The sequence below is a fragment of the Thrips palmi genome, unplaced genomic scaffold (genome assembly GCF_012932325.1).
Source record: "Thrips palmi isolate BJ-2018 unplaced genomic scaffold, TpBJ-2018v1 HiC_scaffold_2, whole genome shotgun sequence".
Lineage (NCBI taxonomy): Eukaryota > Metazoa > Arthropoda > Insecta > Thysanoptera > Thripidae > Thrips > Thrips palmi.
The window spans coordinates 6298769-6325805 of NW_023144629.1; the positions used below are offsets into that span (position 1 = coordinate 6298769).

Genomic DNA, 27037 nt, shown 5'->3' on the forward strand with positions numbered 1-27037 from the left:
TCCACCGCGGGGCGCGCGATTTGAAACGAGTCAACGACGCAGTGAACCGGTGCGAGATCCGAACGGAAAACACCCTCCCTCCTTCGCTGCGCCGTCGCTGCGCCGTCGCTTCCTCCTCGAGCTCCCTTTTCTTTTATTTCTTGTCTGCTATTTTTTCGACCGGCCCGGTTCCTGTTTTAGGGCAGCCCAAAAGAGGAATCTCAGGGCGAACAAGTTGAAGCGGGCCTTCTTGCCAGCTCATACTGCAATCTTGCCGAGGCTTATTGGATTCTTCTTATTCGAATCGTCAGGCCGTCAAGAAGATAGTTGGCGGAGGCTCTGCGCCGAATCTGGTGGCTTTCAAAGTTAGATTGGGCTTGGAACGGCAGCGAGGAAACAGTGATTCCGAACGAGGTGAACACGGGCCGGGGCAGGAGAACGCGAAGGAGAGTGAAACAATAAACCGTATCCATGTGAATGAGGTGATCATACTTGCAGATGTACCCCTGTGCTTTTAGAAACGTTCGCCTTAAATTGCACACTAACAATAACGCATAAGCAAGGCAACTTTGCAGAATGTAGGGGGAGTGCGCTCGGATGTGAACTAATAATCATTCTGCTAGAGACCATCATAAGTAAAATTCGCGTTCAACGTGGATTTAACTTTCCAGAGAAAAGACCGTTTTCTGGGCATCCCGGGGCAAAGTCTTGCAAGAAAAAGCGGCGGGTTCCAACACGTGAATTCCAGCCTCGGTTTCCGCCGCTGCGGCGGCAGGCCCTGTCAGCGCCAGGGCTGACACCGGACTTCGCGTCCACCCTTTTCCTGTCCACAAAAGCGGGCGTGGCCGCGTGTGGGCGTGGCGTGGCCGGCGTGGCGCGTCGTAGCGCGGCGCGTCCTTTCACCACTCATTAGTGGCCGGCTAGATGTAATCCGGGCTGACTTTGCAGGACGCTGCGAGGCACGCGAGGCAAAGCGCGCTCCTCCGGCGGCACAAGAGGCACCGAAAAAGGCAGCGCCCAAACGAGCACAAATGCCTGGCAGCCGAGGAACTCGCCGGGAGAGGGCTCTGCGTCGCTCTGCGTCGCTGTGCGCCTTGCCTTGCCGCCGTGCGCACATTTTTCTTCTTTAAGTCCGGGAGACGCGCGGAGGCGCGAGGCGACGCAGGGAAAGTTGGTTCGACACGACACGGACGACGCCGTCCCAGAGGGGCAAGTTTTCCCACGCTCGATTCCGAATGCCGGAGTAAATCTGGCAGCAAGAGACCCTCATGAGGGCCTTGGAGCGCGGAACAGCGCGAAGCAGCGCGTGGGCCGACGGCCGTGCGACGTGCAGGGCGGCGGTACTTGGCGGTCCTGATTGGGTAAGTGCTTCTCCCCGACTGCGTCTTGCCCGGCCTTGCCCGGCCCTGCCTGCCCTTGCCCCATCCAGCGTGCTGGGCCCAATTTCCGGCTGCAGGACCCTTCCCCTTCTCCTTACCCCAGCGGGGCCCAGCGGCGACAGTTGCTTCCCGGGACTCGGGCCCTTCCCCAATGCCGCAGCGTGGCAGCGCGCGCACCGCCGCTTTGGTTCACCGCGGTCGGCCGCGGATCCGTCGCCCCTTGCTGCGGCGCTGCGGCCCCGGGGTTTCGTGTTTCCAGTTCGACGACGCGGCGCAGCGCAGTGCCGTGGACGGAAGCAAGGGCTGGCCGCCAACGTCACCGGAAAAGCTTGTCGACATCGAAACCTCTGTCTTACTGGCCTGCATCTCTGCTGTGAGTCATTCACTTTAGGTAAGAAAAAAAAATCGATTTTAACCCTAATGCTATTTTTAATGCCAACTTTTCTGCCAACAATGCCATTGAACCAGTTGATGACACTATTGCCACGCCCCAGAAATGTGTAGAACAGTGATGGTGAAAAACATCAATTAAGGACGACAGGCAGTGTATGCCCTACGGGTCCTCTGCTAAGCTTGCTCAAGGTTGTTTTTCCTTGTTCAGTAGTGATGATCTTGGGCAAGGCGCGGGTAGGGGTAGGTGATGAGGGTGGTGGAGGTAACTGGGCTGACTCGAGGGATTCGTTTATCCCCCTTTCCTCCTCGCTCCTCCTCGCCCCTCCTCCACCAGTAATCATCATTCGTTGCGGAGCCGCAGGCCAGGAAGGAGACGCCAGGGAAGGCAACAGACAGACTTGCTACCCGTTTGGACGAGGGGCTGCTGCCGGTATTTACTCGAGGGAAGAGCAAGCTGAGAATAAAGCCATGAGGAAGAGGAAAAGCAGAAATAAGAAAAAGTCAGAGGGTTGGCTGCCAGCGGCCTGCGCCCACATGACTGCGAAAAGGGGAGTTGACACACGCACCGACCCATCAACATCCATTCCATCAAGTCCCTGCCCCGCTTCGTCCATGTTTGGCTGCTCTAATATACACACCTGCCATAAAGGGGTACAGCCCCAGCCACCGAGCAACAGCAATCCATTTGGGGATGGCAAGCCACGGCGTGGCGCGCCATGGCGCGGCACGGACGACGCGCCGTAAACAAACGACCCTCTCGGCTTGCCTCCCTGACCCCTCCTCTTGCCTCCACGAACCTGGTCTTTGCGCAACCTCTTTTCAGCCCCTGCTCCAAACTCCAGCCGCAAGCAGCACGCCCAGCGCGGCCACCTCAGGCGAGAGAACGGATTGTACCAGAGCGTGCGTGTGGAAACGCAGCTCTTGACTTGGCGCGAAATTCTGCCGAGTCCTTGCGCGGCTTAACATTTACAGCTTTAAAATTTCGAGGATGTGGAAGAAGTGGGCGTGCAGGCTGGTCCTTTAATTACAGACCTACAAGGGATTGAGCTCGATGTCGTTTTTAAGTACAGGCCTATGCTGGGCCAAACAAACAGTCCAATAAGAGCAGACTTATTTCGCGACACGGAAGGCTGCCCCGGCTCGGTCTCCATTTCACAATCAAATTAACGCTTCGCCCCGCCTGGCAAAGACACTGCCTTATCGCCTTGCCTCCACCGAACCAGCAGCTCGCGGTCGAACACAACAAAGACGCAAACTTCTCATTCCGTTTGGCAAAGGCCGGCGCGGTCCCCCAGGTTGCCAGATCTGGGTCCCGCGAGGGTTCCAGAGCAATTCAGAGCCGTGAAAGGCTTCCCGAAGCCGGGGTGTTGGCAACACCCGGGGAATTGGTGCATTGTTGAGGCAAACACTGTTTGCAAAGTCTCTGAGCATTAAGGCGGTTGTCTTGGCTGTTTTGATTAAACACGTCCCAAGGTGCAGATTAAATTCTATTTTTCAAAGGGAGTCGGATGTCTTGCCCGCGGATCGGACCACGCGTTTCCGCCACTCGAAGTCCTTGAGATTCCAACAGTCGGAGGCCTAGCCCGCGGTGTTCCCCAGTGTTTCCGCCACTCCGTCCGCTGCTGGACAGCATTAAAACGCGGCTCGCATGAGTAATGGCCTCGCGGGCAGGGCAGGGTCGCCGGGCTCAAAGGGCAGAGAGTGCTCCACCTCTCTCGCGAGGCGCCTTGCTGGGGTGCAACAGAGAGGGCACTGTACGGAATCAACCTGCGGGAAGGTAAGGTGGTGTGGGGGCGGGCAGAAGAGGGTCTTTGCCGTCGTGTCGAGGCCGTCGAGACCGGACACTGCATTACGGCGTCGCGGTGCCGTGGCTCTGAAAAGAGGGCCGTCCCGTACCGAGGCCGGCAGGGCTGGCAGGCACAGCGGGCAGCCCCTGGAGTGGGCAGACACTGCTCGCGCAGCCCCAACTAGCGATGTTAGCTCCGCTGGGGGCACCGCCGAGCAACGCCCAAAAGCCACCAGCTTTCAATATATTTTCGCAGGGAGTGCCAAGCAACACGGTATTTCTGGGTATTTGAACAAGCTCTACCGATAACAAGTTCGTAGAGCTCTTGGTCCATAGTATAATTCTCTTTTGCGGAGCCTGCTAGGCCGCTTTGGCACTCAGGCAGGAGTACTTTTTACTCGCAGCACCCTGCATTTCAAAGTGAGCGTCAGCAGCACAAAGGGCAGTTTCAGTGTGTGCGTGGTGCGGAGCGTTGCGTAGCCGGGAGTCAATGTCACATCACGCCCCCACCGTGCCCTTTTCACAGGAAGCCACCTAAAGCGGGATACAGCTAAGCGCATCCCAGAACAGACATTCGCGCTAATTTTTGTGAAAAGGCCTCCACTCCCTCTTTCCGGAGAGACGACAACAAAAAACAACGGAACATTCGGGCAGTCACATAAACTAGGCCTGTGACTCCAAATTCAATCGAATTTACATCCGCGGGGCGCGTCCCTGACCAGGGGAAGGTGCGGAGGGGGGCGGGGGAGTTACAAGGGAAAAAGAGAATGGGGCGGGGGAGGGGCACAAAGATCAAACACGCCCTCCAACAAGGGGTGTCTAATCAAAGCACCGTGTTTGTGCGTCGCCAACATGCTGGGACTCGACTCGGCGAGGTGTGCACATAGCCTTCCTTCCCGTTTGAGGTTTACAGTGAAGGGCGCTTGTGTCCGCAGACAGACGGACGGACACGGCTCGGTGGTGTGACGTTGACGCCCCAAATTCCAACGCCCACATAACGCCGCCCTTTTCTCCTCGTGGCGGGGCTGCTCCACGGTTGGGCGGCGCCCCGCTGGAGGTCGTCACGGAGGCCGTCATGGAGGCCGTCAATGAGAACGGGAGGAGGGGCCGGCATGCCGCAGTCATTGTGAACCCACAAAAAGTCGTCCTCGCAGGGCGAAACACGAGACCTGGCCGAAGTGCACTGTGGTCCGGCCGGCGCGCCCCGCTCCACGCTCGCCGAGCGAGAATCCGAAGTTATATAGGCGTAGCAGCGCCAGAGCGACTCCGGTGTTTGTGGAACAAGCAGCCCTCGCCGCCGCAGCGCCGCAGCCGGCCCCGTGGAAATGAGGAGGGGGAGGGGGAGGCAGTCGAGGGTAGTACGTGGAGCGAACACCGCCGGAGCAACTTGCAGATATCGCTTGTCATGAGGCACGGCAGTTTGCATAGTTTGGTAAGCAGAGCCGCTGAGTGGCGCCAAACTAACGTCCCGCGCCTTCCTTCGCCAGTGTACCTGTTGCGGCCCAGGCTGTGGGCCCAGCCCGATGGGGCGCGACGACGCAGTCATTGTTGCCCGAGTCACTGCCGACCAATTAGAGCACGGACACACGCGCGTCATGCTCCCGCCACTGCAAAGACCTTGCACGGTGCACGAATTTCGAGCTCACTGGAAAAGTACACACTGTACAAATGATTCTAAAAACACGAAGAAGCTTTCTTCAAACATTGAATGCCTTGAAAAAATTGTGAAATTGTGAAGAAATCTTCGGTTTCAGGTCTGTGACGGTTTTAACGCTGTGGCCGCCACCCTATCCGGCTGACGCGTGTTGCGTTGCGCGCGAGAACCGCACAGCTTGAGAAGTTTTGCTCGGATTAACGGGAAAAGGCCCCAACACCAGACACCACCGCGCCAGAAGAGATTGAAAACTTTAGGGCTGAAGTTTGGACGGTTCTCTCGACGGAATGCGTTTCTCCGCGCCAGTACCAGTTCACGTTTGCACCTCGACAGCTCGGATCGGAGTTTATGCGAAGTGCACGGCTGGACCGGTGGCGTGAATCTGTTGCCGCCTGTCTGCGAATCCCACCGAAGATGATCCGATTCGGACCGCGGCCGCCACACTCGTCAGACACGTGTCCAACTTGGACTGCCTTCGGCTGCTTCGGCTTCTCGGATCGCCGGCTAATTTCATGCACGGCCAAAGGGGAAAGGGGGGGGGAGAGAATCTTTGGAACTCGCGCAGCCCGCCAGACTCCGCCCTGCACGCCGCCAACTAAAACTTGCGAAAAGAGTTTCGCCGCTCGCCCTCCCTCTAACTATCCTCCGCTCGGCTCGGCCCGGCTCCGGCCCGGCCGGCCGTTCCCGCCGTTTCTGGCAACCCGCGAGCGGGGCGGGGCGCGCGGCTCATTCGCTCTATTTTCTTCTCCTCCCCGCCGGCACCCCGTTTCCTTTTTTCCCGCCACTTTTTCTTCGTTTTATCTCAGCCTCTCCCTCATTCCTTTCGCCTTTTTTTCTTGTAGCAACTAGCGGCGGCAGTGGCACTTCCTGCTGCGACTTCCCCGCCACTCCTTTTCCATTTCTGCCCCCCCCCCTTCCCCTCCACATCGCTACCGGCCTTGGGGAGCGGCGCAGGGGCGGTTCCGGCGCAGCGAGGGGAAAAGGGGGGGATTTCACGACTCCAAATTCAAGTTAGCCCGGTAACGCTGCCATTACTATCTCTCAACTCAGGTTGCGCGACGCAACGACCTAGACCCCCCCCCCCCCCCCTCGGTGGCCAGGAACGAGTCGACGCCCCAGCCTTCTAATGGATTCCAAATTAGTGGTCCCCGGGCCCTGGTAAGGCGATGCTGGGGTGAAGTGCCGGGGCGTTATCGGGGGCGTGGATGAACCCACCACCGCCAGGCGCCCCGCCCCGCCCCGCAGAGTACACAACCGTAAACGCGCCATAGAGCACTTGGCCCCAGCGCCCTGCAGTGCTCTAGCGACGTCGGTTATGAACCGCAGAGGGCAGCATACCGCCCCTCTTGCCCAAGGCCGCGGGTTCAATGGCGCCGCCTTCAACACGGGTTCAAAGCACCGCATCCGCCGAGGGTTCAAGCGCCGCGGGTTGGAGGGTTTACGCGCCGCGGGTTCGAGCGCCGCCTCCGCCGCGCCCTTTCGACGCCCCGGGGCGTCACGCGTCGCACCCCGCGCCGAACACCGGCAGCCGGCCAGACGTGCAAGACGGATCGAGCGGCAGCCGTCTAGCCTGCCAGCCTGCCAGCCAGACCCGCCGACCCGGACTCGGCCGCGGCCCACATCGCCGAGCGGCGGACCGATTCCGAGAGCCGTCGCTGTCTCTCTCGCACTCGTGGGGCGTGCCGTGCAGGGGCGAGGGAGACAGAGCGTCGAAAGCGACTCTGCAGCCAAGCAGCGCAGCACAGCGCGGCGGCCACTCGCCACATTAATCACTGGCTGTGTGCCGTGCAGCTTTGACGTCCCCCCCCCTCCACTCAGGGTGGTTCACCAGCAGGATGGCCTCAGCCTAATCCCGGCCCAGTCCGTAATGGGCGTGGCCGGCGTGGCCGGCGTGGCCCAGTCGGACGGACCGCCGGACCGATTCCAAACAGGGATGCGCTTCGACACGGAGCGACGGGCCGCGCCGCGAGTGCGAGAGAGACAGCATCACCGCGGCCTGCAGCAGCGCTTGACCGACAGAGCTCGCGAGGGCTGATGGCATTCCACGCCCCGCCACGACCCACTTCGCCACTACGCCTCCGCGGACCCGAAGGCCGAAGGCAGTGGCCTCATTCCGAACGAGGCTTTGTTACTCTGTCTCTCTCGCACCCACTCGGCACGGCCTACGAGCGCGAGAGCGCGCTTCGGAATGGCTAGCGGCCGAGCCAGTCAAACGGGCGGATTCCTCCGCCCCGTGCACTCCACTGGGCGGTTGAGTGCTGGGGGTTGGACTTTCGCTCCTTCCGGGAAGCACCTGCAGCACGGCTTGCATGTGATGTGCGGCCTGGTCCTGGTCGCCACCGCCACTGAACCAGACCGCCACTGGACACCGGCAGGTTGTTTCCGAACATCCACATCTCTGTCCCTCTCGCACTCATACCTTAACGGTGCGAGCGAGACGGAGCCCAGGCCAACGGTATGCGGTTGGCGGCGGTTTTGCGCGCAAGCCGAGCCTGGGCGGCCGACTGTCAACCCCATCAGCGGTCCGATCATTTTCCCGCGGTTCGTTCGCGACAAGCTCGGCGGAGGCAGCCCCCCCTCCCCCCCCCCTGCTGCACTTAACGACCCGCTAATACAGTTCGGGGACACGCACAATGGCTTCCGCGCCGGTATGAATATGCAGCGTTTTGTTCACAATGTTGTCGGGCCCGATATCAATTGCAGCTCGATGTTGTTGTTGTGTTTGTTGTTGTTGTGGGGGCGAGTGGCGAGGACGCGAGGGTCACGACGCCGGGACAACCATCCAGGACCATCCATTACAGGCTCAAATGGCGGGCATTTACATAAGTCCCGAAACTATCGCGCCACTCGAACCATTCGGTGGCGCCTTCGCCCTCCGCCTTCAGCACCCTCTGCGGCGGGGGCGTCGGGGAGGGCCGTCTGGAGGGTGCTTGCCACCTTCACAAGGGAGAGAGAGAGAGAGAGAGAGAGAGAGAGAGAGAGAGAGAGAGAGAGAGAGAGAGAGGGAGAGGAAATGAGGGACTGCAGGCTGGCCGAAGCTCGGGCCGAAGTGCATAGTCAGGACCAGGGCAGTTGGAGCGCTGCCACGGCCAGCGAGGCCAGCAAGAGCGAGGCCTGCAGGACGACAAGTAAATCCAGGGCGCGCCCCGCCGCCGCCTGCTGTTGATCCCTCCGCGACCTGCGGGGTGACGACGCGGCGTCTCTCTCGCACTCACGGCGCGTCCGGACGGGGCGCGAGAGGGATGGCTAGAGGACAGCAGCCCAACAGCACGACGGGGATTCAATCCTCAGCATGCAGGCCGGGCTGGGCCAGGCCGGGTGGGTCGTCGCCGTCAGGGGGCGGATGGGTCATTGAGAGGTGGCCCGGCCATGGCGCGGCCTCGGCTCGGCTCCGGGGGGCGCCCCGCGCGCAGGGCTCGGCTGCGCTCGGCTCGGCTCGGCTCGTCGCCATCACAGGGCCCTTGGCGTTACAGCGCCGCGCGCATAAACCCGACACAACGCCACTCCACGCCGCGCCCCACCCCGCCCAGCTCCGCCACGCCCCGCCACCGACATAAATAGCTTGGAATGCGTTGGGGGCATAACTCCGGGTGGAGGTGCGGGGCTGCGGGCCTGCGGGCCGGCAGGGCCTGTAGGGTGAGGGCAGGGTAATGACAGAGGCGAGGCAGCAAGGCGATTCATCCGAGGCGCGGCGCTAGCAGGCGCTAGCAGCACCACTGGCCCGGCGGACGTCCAAGCCAGGCGCGCCGGCAGAGACGCCGAGCTGGCCAGGGTCCAAGCGCGCAGCGAGGCGCGTCACGGCCGGGCGGGGCGGGGCGGGGCGGGGCGGGGCGGGGCCCGCTTGCAGGGTGCCCCGCCCCGCCCCAGGGAGGCAGCAGCGCGGAATGGACCGAGCGAAACGTCTTGGCGGCAGGGATACAACGGCTCGTCGAACAGGTCGCCGTGGCGCCTAGAAGAGCGTCGACACTGCGGTGGTGGTCGCGGACCTCGTCGCGGGCCTCTTCGCGGTATCGGGCGGCGTGATGCAGACCGCCGCGCCGTCGCGCCGCCACCGCTAATCCGGCCTAACTTTCCCTGTAAGTCACGCGCCGCGGAAGGGGCGCGCTGGGGCGGGCCGAGGGCGGGCCGACCGAAGATAATCTGCCGCTGCTTTAGCGCGCGGGGAGCGCGGCCGCTAAATCAAACCGGAGCGTGGAATCGGGTAAAGCGACATCCAGCCCTTTACCTCCTTGGTGCCGAGCCGGGCCGAGCCGGGCCGAGCAGAACCGGGCCGTCGTGATCCGAGTGATGGATGACCATCCACACGGGCGGCCCGTATCCAAACACGACAAAAGGCGATGGACAGGCCGAGTACAGCGCAATCGCTGCCGGCCGGCCGACGGCGAGCCTCCAGGGGCCTGCAAGACCTCCTCCAGCACGGCCTCCAGGACCTCCTCCACGGCCGTCCTCCAGCTCGTCCTCCGAGGCCCCCGAGACCCCCGGGCAGTAAAGACCGCCTTTACGTCTCGCGCGCTGAATTGGCCCCCCGATCGGCCCACTGCTGTTATGCTTATCGCGTCCGAGAGGCCGATAGGCGGCGGATCATCCGGGACCAACTCGCCCCAATTCGGCCCGATTGCGCGGCCGAGTGGGGCTGTTCCAGTGGCGGGTCCAGGCCTTCCAAGGGTGTCGTGGCGTACCCCTTGCGCCTGGTCGGTTACGGCGCCTTTACGGGCCGTAGCAGCACACTGTCTCCGAGAGCGTCAGCCTGCTGAATGCCGTCCCGGCGACACGGCTGCGTGCGGGGCTGCCTGCCTGCCAGGCGACTGCACCTGGCTGGGCTGCACCGGCCCATTGTCCCGGCCAAACAATGCGGCCTCAGACGCCTCGCAGTGCAGTGGCACGGTGCAGCGGCACGCCATGAGCCCCATTAGCATCACGTCGAGCCCTCAAGCAAGCAGCCCCGCTCATTCCGAGAGTCGTCGCTCCGTCTCTCTCGCACTCGTGGGTAGTCCCGTATGGGTGCGAGGGAGACGGAGCGACGCAGCGCCCGCACCGCGGACCGAAGCACGCCGCTGGCTCCGCTGGCTGCGCTGCCGGATATCGGCTGAAAACTTGATCGTCGTTCCGACAGCCAACCGCAGCCGAGCGGCGCCGACACTCCATCGCGGGTAACTCCCCGTAACCCCGGCGAGCGAGACCAACAAGCACGGAGAGACCATTTTGCGATCCATCACAGGTGCGACTGAGTGTGAATAATCAGTGATGTATGCGAAATGTTTGAACAAGGTGTGTTTAGTTTTCTTTCCAGTCTCTTCACGAATTATTTTTTTCATTTCTTAATTATGTGGCTTTTACAATGTTCTACATTATACTTTTTTTTTTCGATTTTTGCCGATCTTGCGACCCTGATTTTGACGGATTTTCGCGTGCTATTTCAGCGATGGGGTATTGCGATTTATTGCGATGGCGATACCGAAACTTCTACACCGCCCATCCCCAGCGCGAGGCGAGCAAGACGCGAAAATAATAAATAGTTAGCCGGCCGCGGCAGCGCAGCGCACGCGTCCGTCCGTGCGGAGAATGCACCGGGGAAGCGGGAAGGCCGCGAAGCGCGCCCCAACTGCCACTAACCGGCGAGGCTCCTAGGCGGCTCTGCCCGGCCGGCCACGCCACGCCACGGCACGGCAAATTGGGCACGCCGGCCCCCAGGAACGTGGCGAAGAAGCAGTTCCCCCCCAGCCCCCAAAGAGTTTTTCGCCTTTTCAAAGCGCCCCCGGGGGCAAGGGGTGGAGGGGGATAGAGCGACGCGAATTCGCCCGGAATGGCCCGCGGCCCGCGAAGGCCTGCGCAGCACCACCCGAGACGTTTTGCCGCCCTCCCTCTGCCGTCCAGGGCGTCCCCGCGATGCGGGAGCAGACCCGCGAAAGCACTCTAATGGGTCCAGCGGCACACAGCAGAAGGCCGTCGTCGTGCACCAGCGAGACGGCTAGGCCACCCTCTGCCGTTCAGTTCGTCGGCCGATCCGCGAACGCAGCGCCGCGAAAAACTTTAATTGCTCGGCATCAGTCCGCCGCAGAGACACGCGGGAGGCCATCCTACAGCCAGCAGCGTAAACTTGAGGACGCTCAGACTTCAGCGAAACTTGACAATTTCCGAAGAAGTAATGGTCCAGGCCGGGCCAGCAGCGCAACCCGGCTGCTTCCAGTGACGGAGCGCGTGAGTAGGGGTGTGTGTGTGTGAGTGGCTCTGCAGCGCTGCAACGGAGGCCTTGTACACAGTGGCGCGGGTGCACGACGGCCGTTCCCTGCAGCGACCTGGAACTTCCAGGGCGCCCTTACGCTCGCAGTTTAGTACACGGACCAGATTCAACAGGGGAGGGGAGGGGGGGAGTTGAAACAGGGCGCACGGACGCAAGACTGTGAGCCCCAATTTTCTGCTGGACACGGCCCAAGGGGCGGCGCGCGCCACGGAGCGCCACGGAGCGCCACGGCAAGCAAGCCAGGGCAGAATGAGAAGTATTTCGGTAACAACAATAACGCCGTCCCCGTGCCGGCATGGCGGCTGGCAGCTCGGCCAGGCCGGCAGGGCTGGCGGCCAGGCAGGGCTGGCAGGCAGGCAGGCCGCATGCCGCATTTAGCAAAGAGGATGCGGGCCCAGCGACTTTACAGCGCAAACTTGGTAAAGTGCAATAAAATGCCGCGAGTTATTTTCCCGGACCAGCAGGCCGACGGGCCGACACGTCTTCAGCCAGCTCTCTCTCCCTCTCTTCTCTCTCTCTCTCTCTCTCTCTCTCCTCTCCTCTTCCTCTCTCTCTCTCTCTCTCTCTCTCTCTCTCTCTCCCTCTCTCTCTCTCCTCTCCTCTCTCTCTCTCTCTCTCTCTCTCTCTCTCTCTCTCTCTCTCTCTCTCTCTCTGTCTCTCTCTCTCCCAGGGCCACTGGGCCACGCCCCGCGGGGTCGCGGGGGCCTAACGACAGTCTGATAGGGAAAAGGCCCTTCGATGAATAAATCAACGGCGAGAGACAAAGTGGCCGAAGTGGCGGGGGCCTCGGCCTCGGCCGCGAGGCGCAACGCGACAAATAGAAATATGGACGCCTTGCGGACCGTCTGGCCGCGGCCGAGGTCCTGGGACCGCCAGGGGGGGGGGGGGGGGGGGCAGATGGACGGGCCGCGACCAATCCGGCATGTGCACACGAAAAAAAAATCTCATTCAACGAACGTTAATGAAAGCAGATGATCCATCGCGTTTTACAACTGCTGTGATAGCCGAGAGGTTAGAGACGTGGGATCGAGTTACCGCAGGCCGGCGTTCGAATACCAGCGTCACAAAAGTTTTTTCGACTTGCTATCCTAAGGGTGGTGGTTCGAGGCCATGAGAGCGGAGCCGTGTGCAACAGGCCCACATGCCGGAGGTTCGACTCCTAACAAATATTTCCATTTAATTTTACTGCCTCACCCAGTGCGGTTCAAACCCGCAAACGTGAGCCCACACTGAGCATGGGACGTGGTGGTCCAGGGAGTAACGACGTCGGTTCTCAGTGCTAGGGTCGGCGGTTCGACTCCCCCAACTTCTTGTGAAATTTTGACCGGGTCGGTCGAGTCCTGTTGCGTCAAGAACCCACCTCACGCCGTTCCCCTCATCATGGGCCGTGGTGGCCGAGAGCGTAAAGTCGTGTGATCCCGATGGCGGGGTCCGGGGATCGAATCCTATCATTTCATTACATTTTTCAACCGCCTTCCTCCCAGTGCAACTCAAACCCGTCGTCCAACACGCTGCCAGACGTACAAGCGTGATAGCGTAGTGGTCAGAGTCACATTCACCTGGCCACTCCGCTGTGGGTGTCTAAAAAGCAATCCGCTTCGGCGGGTTGGCCTCGGCACTGGAGCGATGGCGTATTTGATCCATCAATCCAGACCACCCGGTGTGTGGTTGCGGGTGGTGCCTCCTTGACTTGTCGGGGAGGCGATGATAAGTCCTTTGAAGCTGGCCTAAAACGCTGTATGTTCGGTACGGGAGCGCCGGACAGTGGGGGTACCATGGGGTACACAACCAACCCTACGAAAACAAGAAGCTCCCACCAAACCTCTTCTCTGTCTGAGTCTCTCTCTGTCTCTCTGTCGTCTCACTCTACGTCCCGCCCCTCAAAGAGCTTCGTACTGGGTGCTCTCACCCAGCTGCCTGAGCTTTGGGGTCCTACTGGGTCCCCCGGCGAACGCTTGGGTCGCTGACGGGATTAACCCCAGGTACCTGATAGCACCGGTTCCCATCCCGAACACCGAAGTAAAGCAGGAGGCCTCCCCATTAAGACTGGGGAGGGGGTGTAGAGTTCAAATTTTTTCTTTTCCCTTTCAAATTTCTCGGTTAATACTCGTTTGGTATCCTTATACGGGGTAGTATGCGGGCTCATTCCAAAGATAGTAATTAAAATTGTGTATGAAACACGACTCGACTATGGAGTCTCTCTTCATGATGACAGGTGACCGTAGCCACAATAAATAAGTCCATGTTTATCTTTCACGCAATAACAAAACTCTGTCGAACCAAAATATCGCCCACGAAAAGAAAAACAATTACCCGCTCGAAAACAAACACGGTCGTTGGGGGAGTGGGGGGGGGGAGCAGAGACGCTTCGGGGCGAATGTTTTTTGGATGGGTAAGGGAACGGGGCGAGGTGCGTTAAAGTGAGCGGGCGAGGCGGGGCGAAAGACGATGTTTTGGCGTTTGGAGTATGAGGGGGGGGGGGGGGGGGAACCGCGCGGGGGTTCGGAGCCCATGTTTGTGCGCGGCGCCCCCTGGCCCTGCCGGCCCTGCCCGCCCTGCCCCCACTTTGCAACGAATCGGCCACAGATTTATGTGCGGGCCGGGCGTGGCTCGCCCCCGCAATGTGTGAAAACTTTGGACGCGGCCGGGTTGCCGAACTGGAGGCCGACCAGCGCGCCCCCGGAGTGACTGGCGCCACAGGCGTTTAATAAAGCCCAACCGCCACACTGACTCCGAGAGTCGTTTCCCTCGCACTCATGAGGCGCCCCGTGTAGGTGCGAGGGAGACAGAGCGACGACTCTCGGAATCAGTCCGCTGGATGGGCAGGGTCACCATCATGATGTCGCGAGCGTGGCGGGGCTCGGCGTCAAACGGACGGCCCGATAAATATTCAAACGCTGCCAGGCCAGTGGGGCACAATCTGCTCGCTGCCTCCACTCGGCACGGCGCGGCTCCACAGTGGGCCAGTCTTCTGGCCCACTGTGGGCACGTGGCGGTTAGGCCAATGGGCGCGCGAGACAGCAGATGGCGCGTCGGTAGCCCTCGTTAGAGCGATACCGCCGATGGATTCTCCCTCTCCCTCCCTCTCTCCTTCCTGCCCTCCCCCCTCTCGCCGCGCGTGGAGGCCCCTTTCATTATTTCTGCTTTATAGTCCGCGCAGACGCGGAGACGCGGAGGCGTTGACGCGGGCAATGGATTAAGATGGAGCACCAGCCACCTACACCGCCAACGAAAGTGCACCCCTTTCCCCCTTCTTCCTTTGCTTTCTCTTTCTTTTTTTTCGGCCCTGCGCCCGGGGCACTGGGATGCGTGGCAGGCTGTGTGTGTGTGTGTGTGTGCAGGCCTGGCACCGATGCGGACTCCGTCAATGATATACGCATCCATCTCGCACCGCGCGTGGGGACGCGGCCAAAAAAAAAGGAGACTAAACATTGCGCGTATCTTTTCTGTCCGACGAACCGGAATCTATACGCGACAAGGATTCACGGCGTGCTTCGATGCGACGGCAACGGCCAGCCACGGCCAGCGGTGTGGGAGAACGCAGATATTTCGGACCCGTTTCGGGGGGTGGGGGACTCGGGGAATGGGTGTCCGAGGTACGGGCCTTACACAGCACTTAGTCACACAGGGAGCCTCTCTCTCCCTCTCCCCTCACCTACACACAAAGAGTCTCTTTCTCTCACACACAAACAAAAAGCTGTACACCTCTCATTCCATCAGACACGAGACACAACCTCGCTCTGTCTGACACACACACACACACACACACACACACACACACACTAATCGAACGACGACGCGAATATGCCGTTCCGGAGCGGCGAAAACAATCGGGGCGATAATAGGGCTTTAATAAATTGCCGGTCGGGGGGCGGGAGCAGAGCGAAGCAGAAGCGAACCGCACCAGCACCGGGCCAACGTTATGGGCGTGTCAATTGGTCGCAAACCAAACGCCCTCTCTCTCTCTCTCTCTCTCTCTCTCTCTCTCTCTCTCTCTCTCTCTCTCTCTCTCTCTCTCTCTCTCTCTCTCTCTCTCTCTCCACTTTCCCTCCCCCGGGCCGCCGCCGTTCCGACCGACACGGCCAAAACGGCGAATAAAATAAAGCGAAAGCCCTTTGCCTCCGGCCGGCCAAACGGGGACGCCTATCACGGCCAACAACGGCGGCACGACGATGTCAACAACAACAACAACAACAAAAGCGTCGTCGTGATATGGAATGAATGCCGAGCGACGGGGCAAATACGCGCCACGCAAAACACACGGCCGATTTACGGTTTAATAAGAACGGCGCGCGCAAAGTGCCCCCGTCCCGTCCCGTCCCGTGTTGGGACTGGATAAATAATGTGGAACAGCGGCCACATCGGGCCGCCGCGCCGCGCCGCGCCTCACAAACGCAAACAAACAGAAAACTAGCGCGCGTTCCCGCGCTCCGTAAAGGTGCGCGGGTAGCGAGGCGCGCCGCGCAGACCGATTCCGAGAGTCGTTTCTCGTCGCGCTGTCTCTCTCGCACTCGCGGGCCACCCCGTGCGGGACCGTGTGGGTGCGAGAGAGACGGAGCGACGACCAGTGCGCCGCCCCACTGCGAAAACAGGACGCGGCAATATCCCCGGGAAGGAACACGCCCGGCAACACGGCATAACGCCTCGCAATTCGTCTGCGCGGCGCGGCCAAAGCGGTCCCGGGCGCCGTGTCGCCTCGCTTCGCCTTCGCCCCGTCTCTCTCTCTCGCACGCTCCCGGCCGCGGCCGCGCCAAGTCCGGCGGAAAATTCCACACAATTTCCGGTGCACGAATTCGGCACGAGTACGTCATATTTTGAGGCTTTCCCTTGCGGCCCGTGGCGTCTGCAGGGCCACCGGCTGAACCCTCCCCCTCCACTGCCATCCGCCGCCGCCACCACAACCAGCCCCCGCGGGCGGGGAGGGAGAGAGAGAGAGAGCGGCGCAAAACCGCCCCGCGTACCTGCACGCCTTTATGGCGCAGGGCCGCGCCGCTTCAACGAAATGCCCTGCACACAAATCTCCGCGGGATCACGACGCCGCCGTGCACACGCCCGTGGCGAGCTCGCAGCCTCTCTCTCTCTCTCTCCCACACACACGCAGCACGCACACGCACTGGAGGGCGCCGCCGCCGCAACATTTCATCCGCGCGGCGTATTGAAATTGCCCGCCGAGCGGAGCGGGGCGTGGCCTTCCCGGAAACAGCGCGCGGCGGTTCACGGCGACATGGAGTGCGCCAAAACGGCTTCCGGGAGCCAAACGCATCCCGAGCGGCGCGGCACGGCACGGCACGGCACGGCACGGCACGGCACGGCACGGCGCGGCACGGCAGGGCACGGCACGGCACGGCACGGCAGCGGCACGGCAACGGCCCCCTGGATTCATAAAGATAACCTGGCGCGCGGGCGAAAGGGGAGGCGGGGTTTTGTCTGAATACATTGCGCCCGCCCGCCTAGCCCCGCCCAGCCCCGCCCTGCCAAGGACACACAGCAGGTCGCAGATAAAGCAAGGTGCGTGACGCGGAGCGGGACCGGGGGGGGGGGGGGGCAGGAGGCGATCCAGTTAGCTTTGCCGCCGAAACTGCGTATCCTCGCACCGGCGGGGTAATTAGTGACACGCCGTCATCCACGCCCCGCCCCGCCCTCGGCCTTGTGCCGCGGTTTCGGTGTTTGCCCATCGCCCGCCGCACGCGCTGCGCGCTCCCCGTGTAGTACAGCTTCCCCCCGCCCCCTCTTTGCACCACGACGGAATATGGGGAAGCCCGTTTGCGCGGAACTGCTTTACTCTCACGCAGATAAACGGCGGCGGCGACGTGAGAGAGAGAGAGAGAGAGAGAGAGAGAGAGAGAGAGAGAGAGAGAGAGAGAGAGAGAGAGAGAGAGAGAGAGAGAGAGAGAGAGAGAGAGAGAGAAAAGAGGGAGACAGAGAAATGAGGGAAACAGAGGTGCATATGTGCATATGTGTGCGCGTGCATTTATGTCCGTACGTTTCGTGTGCACGTGTGTGTGTGTGCGTGTGTGTGGCTTGACATGTTTCATGCATCGCGGAGACAGCGGGCCGGGCGGCGTTGGCGTCGGCGGTTCAGGGCGGGGCGTGCTGCAGAGAGAAGCAGGGGCCGCTTCTTTTCTTCCCGTCCAAAGCATTATGCGTGGGCCGGGCGGGCGGGGCCGGGCGGGCAGACGCGGCTGGCAGCCAGTCGCCGCGCCGCCCGGGCCGCCCGGCATGACAAGGGACAAACTGGCAAAGGGCGTGCTTCGTGCGCGCGGCGGCACGGCGGCTTCCAGCACACTGATTCCGAGAGTCGTTCTCGTCGCTCCGTCCCCCTCGCTCCCCCGGGCGCCCCGTGCGAATGCGAGAGAGACGGCGCGACGACGGCGCGGCTCCGAGCGCGTCGAGGCCGCCGCCCACTTTTCCTACACATTCCACAATCTCCTTGACGAAAAGCGCGGCTAATTATTCCCGCCGTCTCTCTCGCACGGCCGCGGCGCGCGGGGAGCACCGCGGGCGCGAGAGAGACAGAGAGAGCGCGACGAGGGCGGCGCTGCCGCGCGGAGGCAGCCGCCGCCGGCAGGTCGGGTCGGCCAGAGCGACGAGAGCCCTCTGTGTGCGGGACACCGTGGCCCTCAGCCCGGAGGAGCGCCGCGAGTGCGAGAGAGACAGAGCGCTTCTCTCTCTGCGCGTGGGAGTGAGAGAGACAGACGCCGTACCCCCGAGCCGCCCCCGGGGCGCCGCGACGCCACACGGTCGGCAGCAAGCAGGCAGCAAGCAGGCAGCAAGCAGGCCGGGCCGCTTGCGGTGGAAGTGACCGCTCCACATGTCGCGCTCAGAACGCCCCCGCAGCGCAGCACACTGCTAGAGGGAGTTCCACCAAACCGTACCGCCATTTCTCGACATGCAGCACGTTCTCAGCTGGGTGAGGTGATTGACTAAATAAACGACCCGACCAAACTAAGAACTCGAGTCCATTCGTTTTTCATAAGGTCAAAGACGTAAAACTGCCTCGATTTAATTTAACGCTTTTAACTTCTGACGGCGGCTTGGCCGAACGGGGTCTGAGGGTGCACTGTGAGGCCAGCAAGTGGGTCTTGATGCAAACTGTTGGCGTAATTATTCGAAATTACCTCCTCTTCCCTGTTTCCGTAAGTCAACCTCGGCGAACCGCACTCCGCGTTTCCGCGGGGCCGTCTCAAGTGGGTCACTCCTGGGGCACTTTCCAATTAAGGCTGCTGGCTCGCGCCATAGCCTCGCGCCATAGCCTCGCGCCATAGCCTCGCGCCATGGCCTCGCCCAAGGCCTCGCCCCACGCACGGCACCGCGCTGCAGCCGAGTTTGACCGCCTGACACACTTTTGGCACCATCCCGTTCCTCATAATCACCCAACTTGAAAAACTCCGTGAGACGCCGTCACCACGATGGAGACTCACTTCTCTCGCCTTGCTTCCGGCAGCCAGTCGACCGCCGTGCCACTGCGTTCCCCTCAACCCACATTCCACATTCGCAAATTTTGGCGAACAGCCGCGCCCCGCCGCGCCCCGCCCAGGACCGCCAACTTTGTCGGGCCGCTCCCCGGTGCCGGCGGAGCCCCGCTCCTTCCGCGTCGCATCCGCCACGCCCCAATCTGTCGGGCCGGCCTAGGCCGCGCGCCACATGCCCGAGTGCGGCGGGTGGCCTACCCTCGTGTTCGCGGGCGCTCCCCGGGGCCGCTGCTGCCGCTGCCGGCTTGCGCCGTGTGCCGACCGTGCTGTGCGCCCTGCAGACTGATTCCGAGAGCCGTCTTCGTCGCCCTGTCTCTCTCGCACTCATGGGGCGTCCCGCATATAGGTGCGAGAGAGACAGGGCGACGAAGACGACTCTCGGAATCAGTCTGGTGTGCGCGGTGCGCGCGGCGAGACGTGCGGGACGGCAGAGCTTGGCGGCGGCGGTGCCCCTCTGGGGGCTCCGGAGGGCGAGGACAGGCAGAGTAAACTATGAAATATACGCGTACGGCCCGCACTCACACACACACGGCCGTTATGCCCACACCTCGAGGCGGCCGCAGGCGGAACAGTGCACTGTCTCCTGTCCTCGCAGCGTCGCCGTGCACTCTCGAAACCACACCAACCCGTTCAGGCCTTACAAAGAAACGTAGCCAGTCATGAGAGAAGTATTCCGAGCAAATATAAGCTCACAAAAAAATACTTAGCACTTGACGCGAACTAAATTCCTCGTTTTACCCGACCACATGAAGTGTAAGTGTACCTTTACGTGCGGTCAAACACGCGCCGTGTCCTTATACATTTGTTTCCGTTTTTACGTTCTTTCGTTTGGCTGCGTGCGTCCCTCGCTCCGCCCCACTGTGCCACGCGGTCCGCGACCTGCCTCACTGCCGGACGCGCAGATAAGGCCGCGCACCTGACCGCGGTCCGCGCCACCACACTGCTGTCTCTCTCTCTCTCTCTCTCTCTCTCTCTCTCGCTCTCTCTCTCTCTCTCTCTCTCGCGCTCTCTCTCTCTTCTCTCTCTCCTCTCTCTCTCTCTCTCTCTCTCTCTCTCTCTCTCTCTCTCTCTCTCTCTCTCTCTCTCTCTCTGACGCACACACAGCCCCACACGCACGCGGCGCGCAGGCTGCAAAGGCAACAGCGGGTGGTCCGTGCCAAGACTCCGCATTGGTATTCCGTGTCGCCGACGCGCAAGCTGCACGCGTGCGGGGACGTCCCCAGTCCCCGACCTCTCCGCGAGCCCCCCCCCCCCCCCCCTCTCCTTCGCGTCCGTTGACCACGGAAGGGCACCGTCCCCAGGTACGCCACGTATACCACATCCTCACGGCGCGTGTCGCGATCTTTTACATACTCTCTCAGCACGTGTCTGACTTTTTGCTCCATCCGTCAAGGACTAGGCAAGGAGGTAGGTAATTTGTGCAAACATACAACACATACACACACACACACACACACACACACACACACTAGCACACACTGGGACACACACACGCGGGCAAAAGTGGCGAAACAAAGAGAATGCGGTCGCGCGCTTAGCGTCTTGATTAGAGCGAGATTAAGTTTTAATAATTCAGCAATTCAGCAATTCGGCCAGTGCGGCGAATAAAAACGTCGCGCGGAAACATACAAAAGCACAGGAAAAAAGCTGGGGAATAACACAGCGAAAAAAAAAAATAGCAGGAGTAATAAAACAAGAAAGGAGAACGCGCGACACACAGCGGAAACGGCCATGAAAAGTTAAATGCGTGCACCGAGTCTGTCCGGCAGGCCGAGGCTGGCCGAAGTGGTTTTCGTCTTGTCACTCCGCTCGCACCAAACACGAAAATACTTTGTTGCGGTGATCAACTTCGTTCGAAAGCTGCGATCGGAAATCCGATACCAGCAGGCAAATGCTGGTTGCCACGATCGGACACTCGCAAGAGGACACCCTCGTACAAATGCTCGGTCCGGCTTTTGGTTTTATGAGTACTGCGAGTTTTCGATGGCAGTCCATCAAACAAAGTCGATTACAACGGCGCAGAATTTTTTTTTTCCGTGCGCTCGTTTGGCGGGGCCGGAGTGGACCGGACCGCGACACCATCGGCGTAAATATTGATCGTTTTGGAGCGCCTCATCCGACCCATCAAAGTGGAGGGGGGAGGGGCCATTCCCGGGCGACACATTGCCTACGATCTTTCCTCAATACCGCCATAAAAGCAAAACGCCCCACTCCACTCCACTGACTGCGAGACAAGTTTCCACATTTAAAGGGGCGGCTCCGCGGGGCGGCGGGGTGAATAAAGGAGAAAGGGCTCCTGAAAGCCAAGGACGCGAAAATGAGCGACCGGAAGGGGAACAGGCAGCGCCGGAAATAACAGCCAAGTCGTCGCTCCGTCTCTCTCGCACCCAGACGCCACGCCGCACGAGTGCGAGAGAGACGGGGCGACGAAAACGACTCTCGGAATCAGCCTGTGGTGGTGAGCCGCGCCGCCTCCCGTCGTTACGGCTCCAATCGCTCGCCCACGCCGCGAAACGCCGCGCCACGCCTCGCCACGCCACGCCTCGCCTTGCCACGCCACGCTCAAGAGCCGAGCGTAAAAAACACGGCAGCTGATGAACCAGCGCGGCGGGGTGCAGAGCGCGAGGAAAATCAAGGGTGACGCCAACGTGCAGCGGCCCGCCCCCCTGTAGACTCATTCCGCAAAAAAAAAGTCTCTCTCTCCCTCTCACGCACTCTTTGGACGCCCCGTGTGGGGTGCGAGAGAGACACACCGACGGAATCACTCAGCTGGTGCCGGGTTCGAGAGGCAGGGAGAGAGCGAGCAGGGGGAAGGAGGGGGGGACAGGGGGATGCTAGACAGAAGGCAGGCGAATGGATGCACGACGAAAGACTACGGTCCACGGGTGGAGGAGCATCCATGCGGAAGGTTCCAGGCAGCACAGTAAAAAAAAGGTGCTGGTTGTTGCCCTTTGCAAAATCTCTCGTCACCGTACACAAGCCTCGTATCGAGTCGAGTGGGACAGCACCCCCCACCCACACACACAAAGGGCCTGCATGACAGCGACACGGCCCCCGGGCAGGAGAGTGGAACCACTACCTGCCCTTCCGCGTGGACTAGCCCGGACTTGCCGCTCGCCTCGACCCCTGTCAACAGCGGCCCAGTGGGGACGCAGGGAGAGACGGGAGGTTAGGAGTGCGGCGACCAACGCCGCACCGCAGCCTGCCTGCACACTGTGCAGTACAGTGTACCACCACACACCCCGAGAAGGTGCGGATGGCAGCCAACTGGCCCTATGCGTCACCGCACGCACGCGCGAACACTCACACACACACAGCGGTGGAAGTTTCAGTCAAGAGTTCGGAAACGCGCAAACTGTAAACACCAAAGTCACCTATAACGTCTCCAAACAAGATAAGAACACATTGGTTTGACTTATACCCCTCCCCCTAGTCGGTCCCCCTCCCCCCCCTCGATCACCTTTAAGCGGGAAAATAACAACCGGCGCCCGAAAACGTCGTCCGCCTGAACAACATCAGTGATAAGCCAGAAGCGGGAGGGGGATTTGCAGGGGATGAAAGTTACAGTGTGAGGTTTGAGGGGGAGGGGGGAGGGGGAGGAGGCAAGAGCTCCAAGTTTATCGTGCGGTCGCTACTCACATTTAGCAAATATCCTCCCCCCCCCTCGCTGATCCCCAATGGATCGCTCGTGCTGTATCGCCGGACCGCACCGGGCAGCCAATCCACATCCCGCAATGGTTAACAAAAAACAACAACAACGACAGCAACAACAACGACAAATCCGAAAGGCCGGTTAGGTTCGAACTGATGGCCCATCGCTTATTGTTATGTGCATGGTCCGCCCCAAATCGACCCGCGCTGCTCGCGCGGACGGCCCGGTCGGCACAAAGCTTTGTATGGAGCGCCATCAGCCGGGTTCCGTGTGAGGGTTTTCACAGTGCGCGCGCGAGTAGGAGAGCGGCAATGAAGAGAGAGACAGAAGGCGTGCGGACGACACGGCGGGTCCGCCCCTAACGCGATACGACACCGCTCCCCAAGATCGCTCGGGAAAATCATTAATAGCAGGTGACGACGGGCCGGCAGCAGCGCTGCCAAACCGCCGGACCGCCCCCCCCCCTGCCCCCCTTTCCGTGGCGGTTTAAACAAACCGAACTCGGTTCGGCCACGCCTATCCGTTAATAACTGAGAGCGTCCGCAAGATAGAGCGAGATAGAGCGAGGCGCCAATCCCCACATCAATCATGCAGCCGGCCGGTGATGTATTGGCCCTCCGCCCCACCTCGAGGGGGAGGGGGGGGGGCGTGCATAAACAAACACGCCTGAGCAGTGGTGCGCTACTACGCGCGGAGCCACGGCTGTGTGAATCCGCCACCGTGACTTGACACTATTCACCGTGCTTTTTTCTTCTCATTCTCTTTTTTTTCATTTCGATATTTTTATTAGAAGTGGTCCGTCCTTTTGGGGGGGGGGCGGAAAACACGCATCATTCTCGACACGAGTGCCTACGAGGCGCACTAGAAGAAGAAGAAATATCAAAGAACGTGAACTTTCTTTTTTCCAATGCTGCAAATTTCACACGAGGGCAGTTCCGATCGTTCGGGGAAACCTGCCCTGGGTTCAAACACGCTGTTTGTGTCCGAAAAAAAGAACTGAAGTGTGTGTTTTTTTTTCTTTTCAAGTCCAGCCCGGCTGGCCATACGAGCGCGGCATATCGCCCGGGTCGCACCCGCACTGCAAACAGAACGCGCAGCCGCAGTGCCGCTTGTTTACTTATGTGTGCATTTATTCATTCCGCGTCGCACACACCGGATCGGACAGGGAGGAAAAGAGGGGGGGGGGGGGATTTGGACAGGTTTCTCTATCGCGGTGAGAATTAAGGAGGATGGGGGGGGGGGGGGGGGACTGACGTGATGAGAAATTGATGCTGCGATGAGCGGGTCCGCCGATCCCCAGGTGGGCCTAGCGCGCTGCCTTGCGCCGAACTACAGTGTGGCAACGCGCAGCGGGGGGGGGGGGGGTCTAGACCGCGCGGATCGACGCAAGGGAGTGCGGCACACCGATGGACGATCAAACGGGGCAAAGTAAAATGTAGCAGTGTACTCACACTCGTCGTGATCTTTGGCCGTGACGGTGAGCACGGTGTGCTGGATGTCCTCATTCTCGTCGACCTCCGCCTCGTAGAGCGCCTTGTCGAAGTAGGGAGGGTTGTCGTTCTTGTCGGCGATGCCGATGCGGATGAACTTGGTCACTGGAACACAAAGAGGAGGCCGCCGTCAAACACTTTCCAGCCCGTCCACACTGCAGTGCACACACTAATTACTTTGTCGTTTTCTTTTGCAGAGCTTTGCGCGAAACTGAGCGTTTCACGCGTATGCTCAAAGCCATGCACAAAAAAAACTGCTGAGGATCCCCTTTCCCTTCCCCCGGCAGCGAGCAGCCTTGCAACCTCTTCTAGCCACCGGTGTTGCCTCGGGCAATTTCTTCCCTCTGGCTCTGGCTCGCCCCCCAGGCCATGTTTCCTTTTTTTCCTCCCCCCCCCCCTCCATCTTGCCCTCCTCCTTGCAGTGCCACACAACTTGATGAAGCATTCTGCAAGCGATACGCCGAACGCCCGAATTAGGGATCCATTTCACATCGCATCATTTTACAATACCAGAAAAAAACAAGGAAAAGGAAAAAAAAATGTACAGCCGGGGGCAAAAATAATCTTATCCGCCTCCAAGCGTGTTTTATGTTTATTGCTTGCTTTTTACTTGGTCATTTGGTGCTATATTTAGGTGCCTCGTTTGCGTTTTAGAGACTCCGGCGCGGCGGCGCGACAGCGCGACAGGGCGCCCAGACGGCCGGAGGTACAAAGAGGTGGTCCCGCGGCCTCGTTAGACGGGCTTGTTCTTGATTGCAAAAGATGCTAAAGGAGCCGAATGAAATCGGGCTGGCTGCGCCAAGGCTGCGCGCACCGCACCACTCGCCGGTCTGTCCGCCTGCCCGTCCGTCCGTCCGTCCGTCCGTCCGTCCGACCGCACAGCATGCGCAGAGTGTGACCCGGAGGATAACTTCGACTCGGGGTTGGTCTACAGACAGCGGCACGTCCGTTAACTTTCGAATGGGGTGGTCAAAGTATTTTCAGCTAACATTCTTTCGGATCAAACAAACTTGGTGGTTTGAACCGGACCAGCTCAAAATACTTTGGCAAGGTTTCGGGCGTGTCCTCGCCTCGCGGGAAGCACGTTGAATGGCACCCGGCTGCCCCCTTTGTTCGCCACCAAGCTCTCGTGCGTGTGTGTGTGTGTGGTGAGAGAGGGTGTGGGTGCGTAGGTGGCAGCGTGTACGGGTGAAGGAGCGTGTGAATGCACCCGAGTCGGCCTACACTTTAACGAGAGTCTCCCAATAGCTTCAGTTCCCGACCGCAGGGGAGAGAGAGAGGGGGGGGGGGAGGGGGTCAGTGGAAGGGGATCAGGGAAGAGGGGGGTATAAGAAGACAGGTGAATAGAGTGGTCCCACGCTGCGAAACTGGTCGCCCGGTGCGGCGCGCCCCGCCCCGCCCCGCCCCGCCGCGCCCGGGGACCGCACACGGCATTGCTAATTCACGCGGCACCAGCAGGTCAAACCAGGGCCGGGTGCCAGGCCGGGGCCAGGGCCGGGTCGCTAAAAGGGAATGTGGTAGCGCGCACGAATAAACCAACAAAGGGGAGTGTGCTTTTACAGACAGATCGCCACTCGGAAGGGATTTCGCCATTTCGGCCGAAAAACGTGCTCGCGACGGCCGGCCAGCCGTCCGAGGACCGCTTCCTTCGCGCTGTCTCTCTCGCACCCACACGGGACGCCCCACGAGTGCGACAGAGACAGCGCGACGCAAACGACTCTCAGTGTGCCGGCCGAGGAGAGCGGAGCGCTCGGCTCCGTCCTCGCTTCGCTGTGCTCCGCTGTGCCTCGCCCTCTTTGCCCCGATTTGATTGATATTTTATAGACGAAAGGAAATGATGAAATGATGAATGATCCCCGCGGCCGCGGCTTACGCGCGGTTGCCTGCGGACTGATTCCGAGAGCCGTTTTCGTCGCTCTGTCTCTCTCGCAGCTCTGAGGAACGCCCCGTGAGTGCGAGAGAGACAGAGCGACGAAAACGGCTCTCAGTGTGCTGGAAGACCGCGCTGCGACCGAGCGGGGCGGGGCCAGTCCCTCGTCCTTGGAGCATCTTGCACTCACAAACAAGTCCGTTTGCACGGCCCTCGAAACGTCTCAAGGCTGCACCATCCTATTTTGGAAACGCAGGTTGGGCTTAATGCAATTAGTGCACGAAAACCCAAGTCGTTTTGACGACCACCACGTGGCTCGTAGTGTCACCTCGACGCGACGACTAAACGATATAGCTAATTGGAGTCGACTTCGTCCCCAATTTGCCGACAGGGAACGGTTTAGCTCGTAATAGGAAGTGCAAATCTCTGGCGACGGGGCACCACACCTCGCACGACAGGGGATTTCCCTTCCCCAGCCCCCGGGGCCGTCCGGCCTGCCCCGGGGGTTCTGCTGCTGCGGTTCATAATGTCCCTTCGCCCGTCCGTCTGTCTGTCTGTCTGTCTGTCTGTCTGTCTGTCCGTCTGTCCGTCTGTCTGTCTGTCTGTCCGTCCGTGTGCTTCTGTCGGATGAGACAGGGGTCGGAGGGTCCCTCTCTGCTGTCAGCAGCAGTAGGACAAACACGATAAGCCCACCTCGCGGCGTGTGTGTGTGTACGAATGATTGGGGAAGTAGGCCGCCAGACCTTTCCCCTAATAAACACGGGAGACATGACAGAGAGAGAGACAGAGAAGGGTCCCTTGGCTTCGTCACCTGCTCGGCCCCTTTGGCCCTGCACAGAGGTGTCGTCCTCGGGTCGCGGGGGCCGCAGGGACCGCAGGGGGCGGCAGGAGCCGCCACAATGCTTGATTGAACACGGCGGGAATCGACTCAGATGCGGGCCGTGAGATATACGCGACACGAGCACCGGGCTGACGGCATGGCACGCGGTCCAAACAGGGAGACCCTCCCCCTGGTTCCGACCCTTGTAGTCGCTGTCACCGTCTCAGACACATTGACGCACAAGGCGCTCAAAGCGCCGCCCGCCTCCGCCGACCCTCTGCCAGGAAACCGTTCGGAAAGA

General features: G+C 60.8%; 1 protein-coding gene across 1 annotated transcript in view; it reads right to left on the bottom strand.

The window, feature by feature from the left end:
• The window catches only part of LOC117646713 (neural-cadherin-like), an 85392-nt gene that overhangs the window by 38863 nt on the left and 19492 nt on the right, over positions 1-27037 (bottom strand). Inside the window, exon 2 of the mRNA XM_034387844.1 lies at positions 24008-24151. Within this exon, the coding sequence (XP_034243735.1) occupies positions 24008-24151 (144 nt within the window). The remainder of the gene's footprint in view (positions 1-24007; positions 24152-27037) is intronic.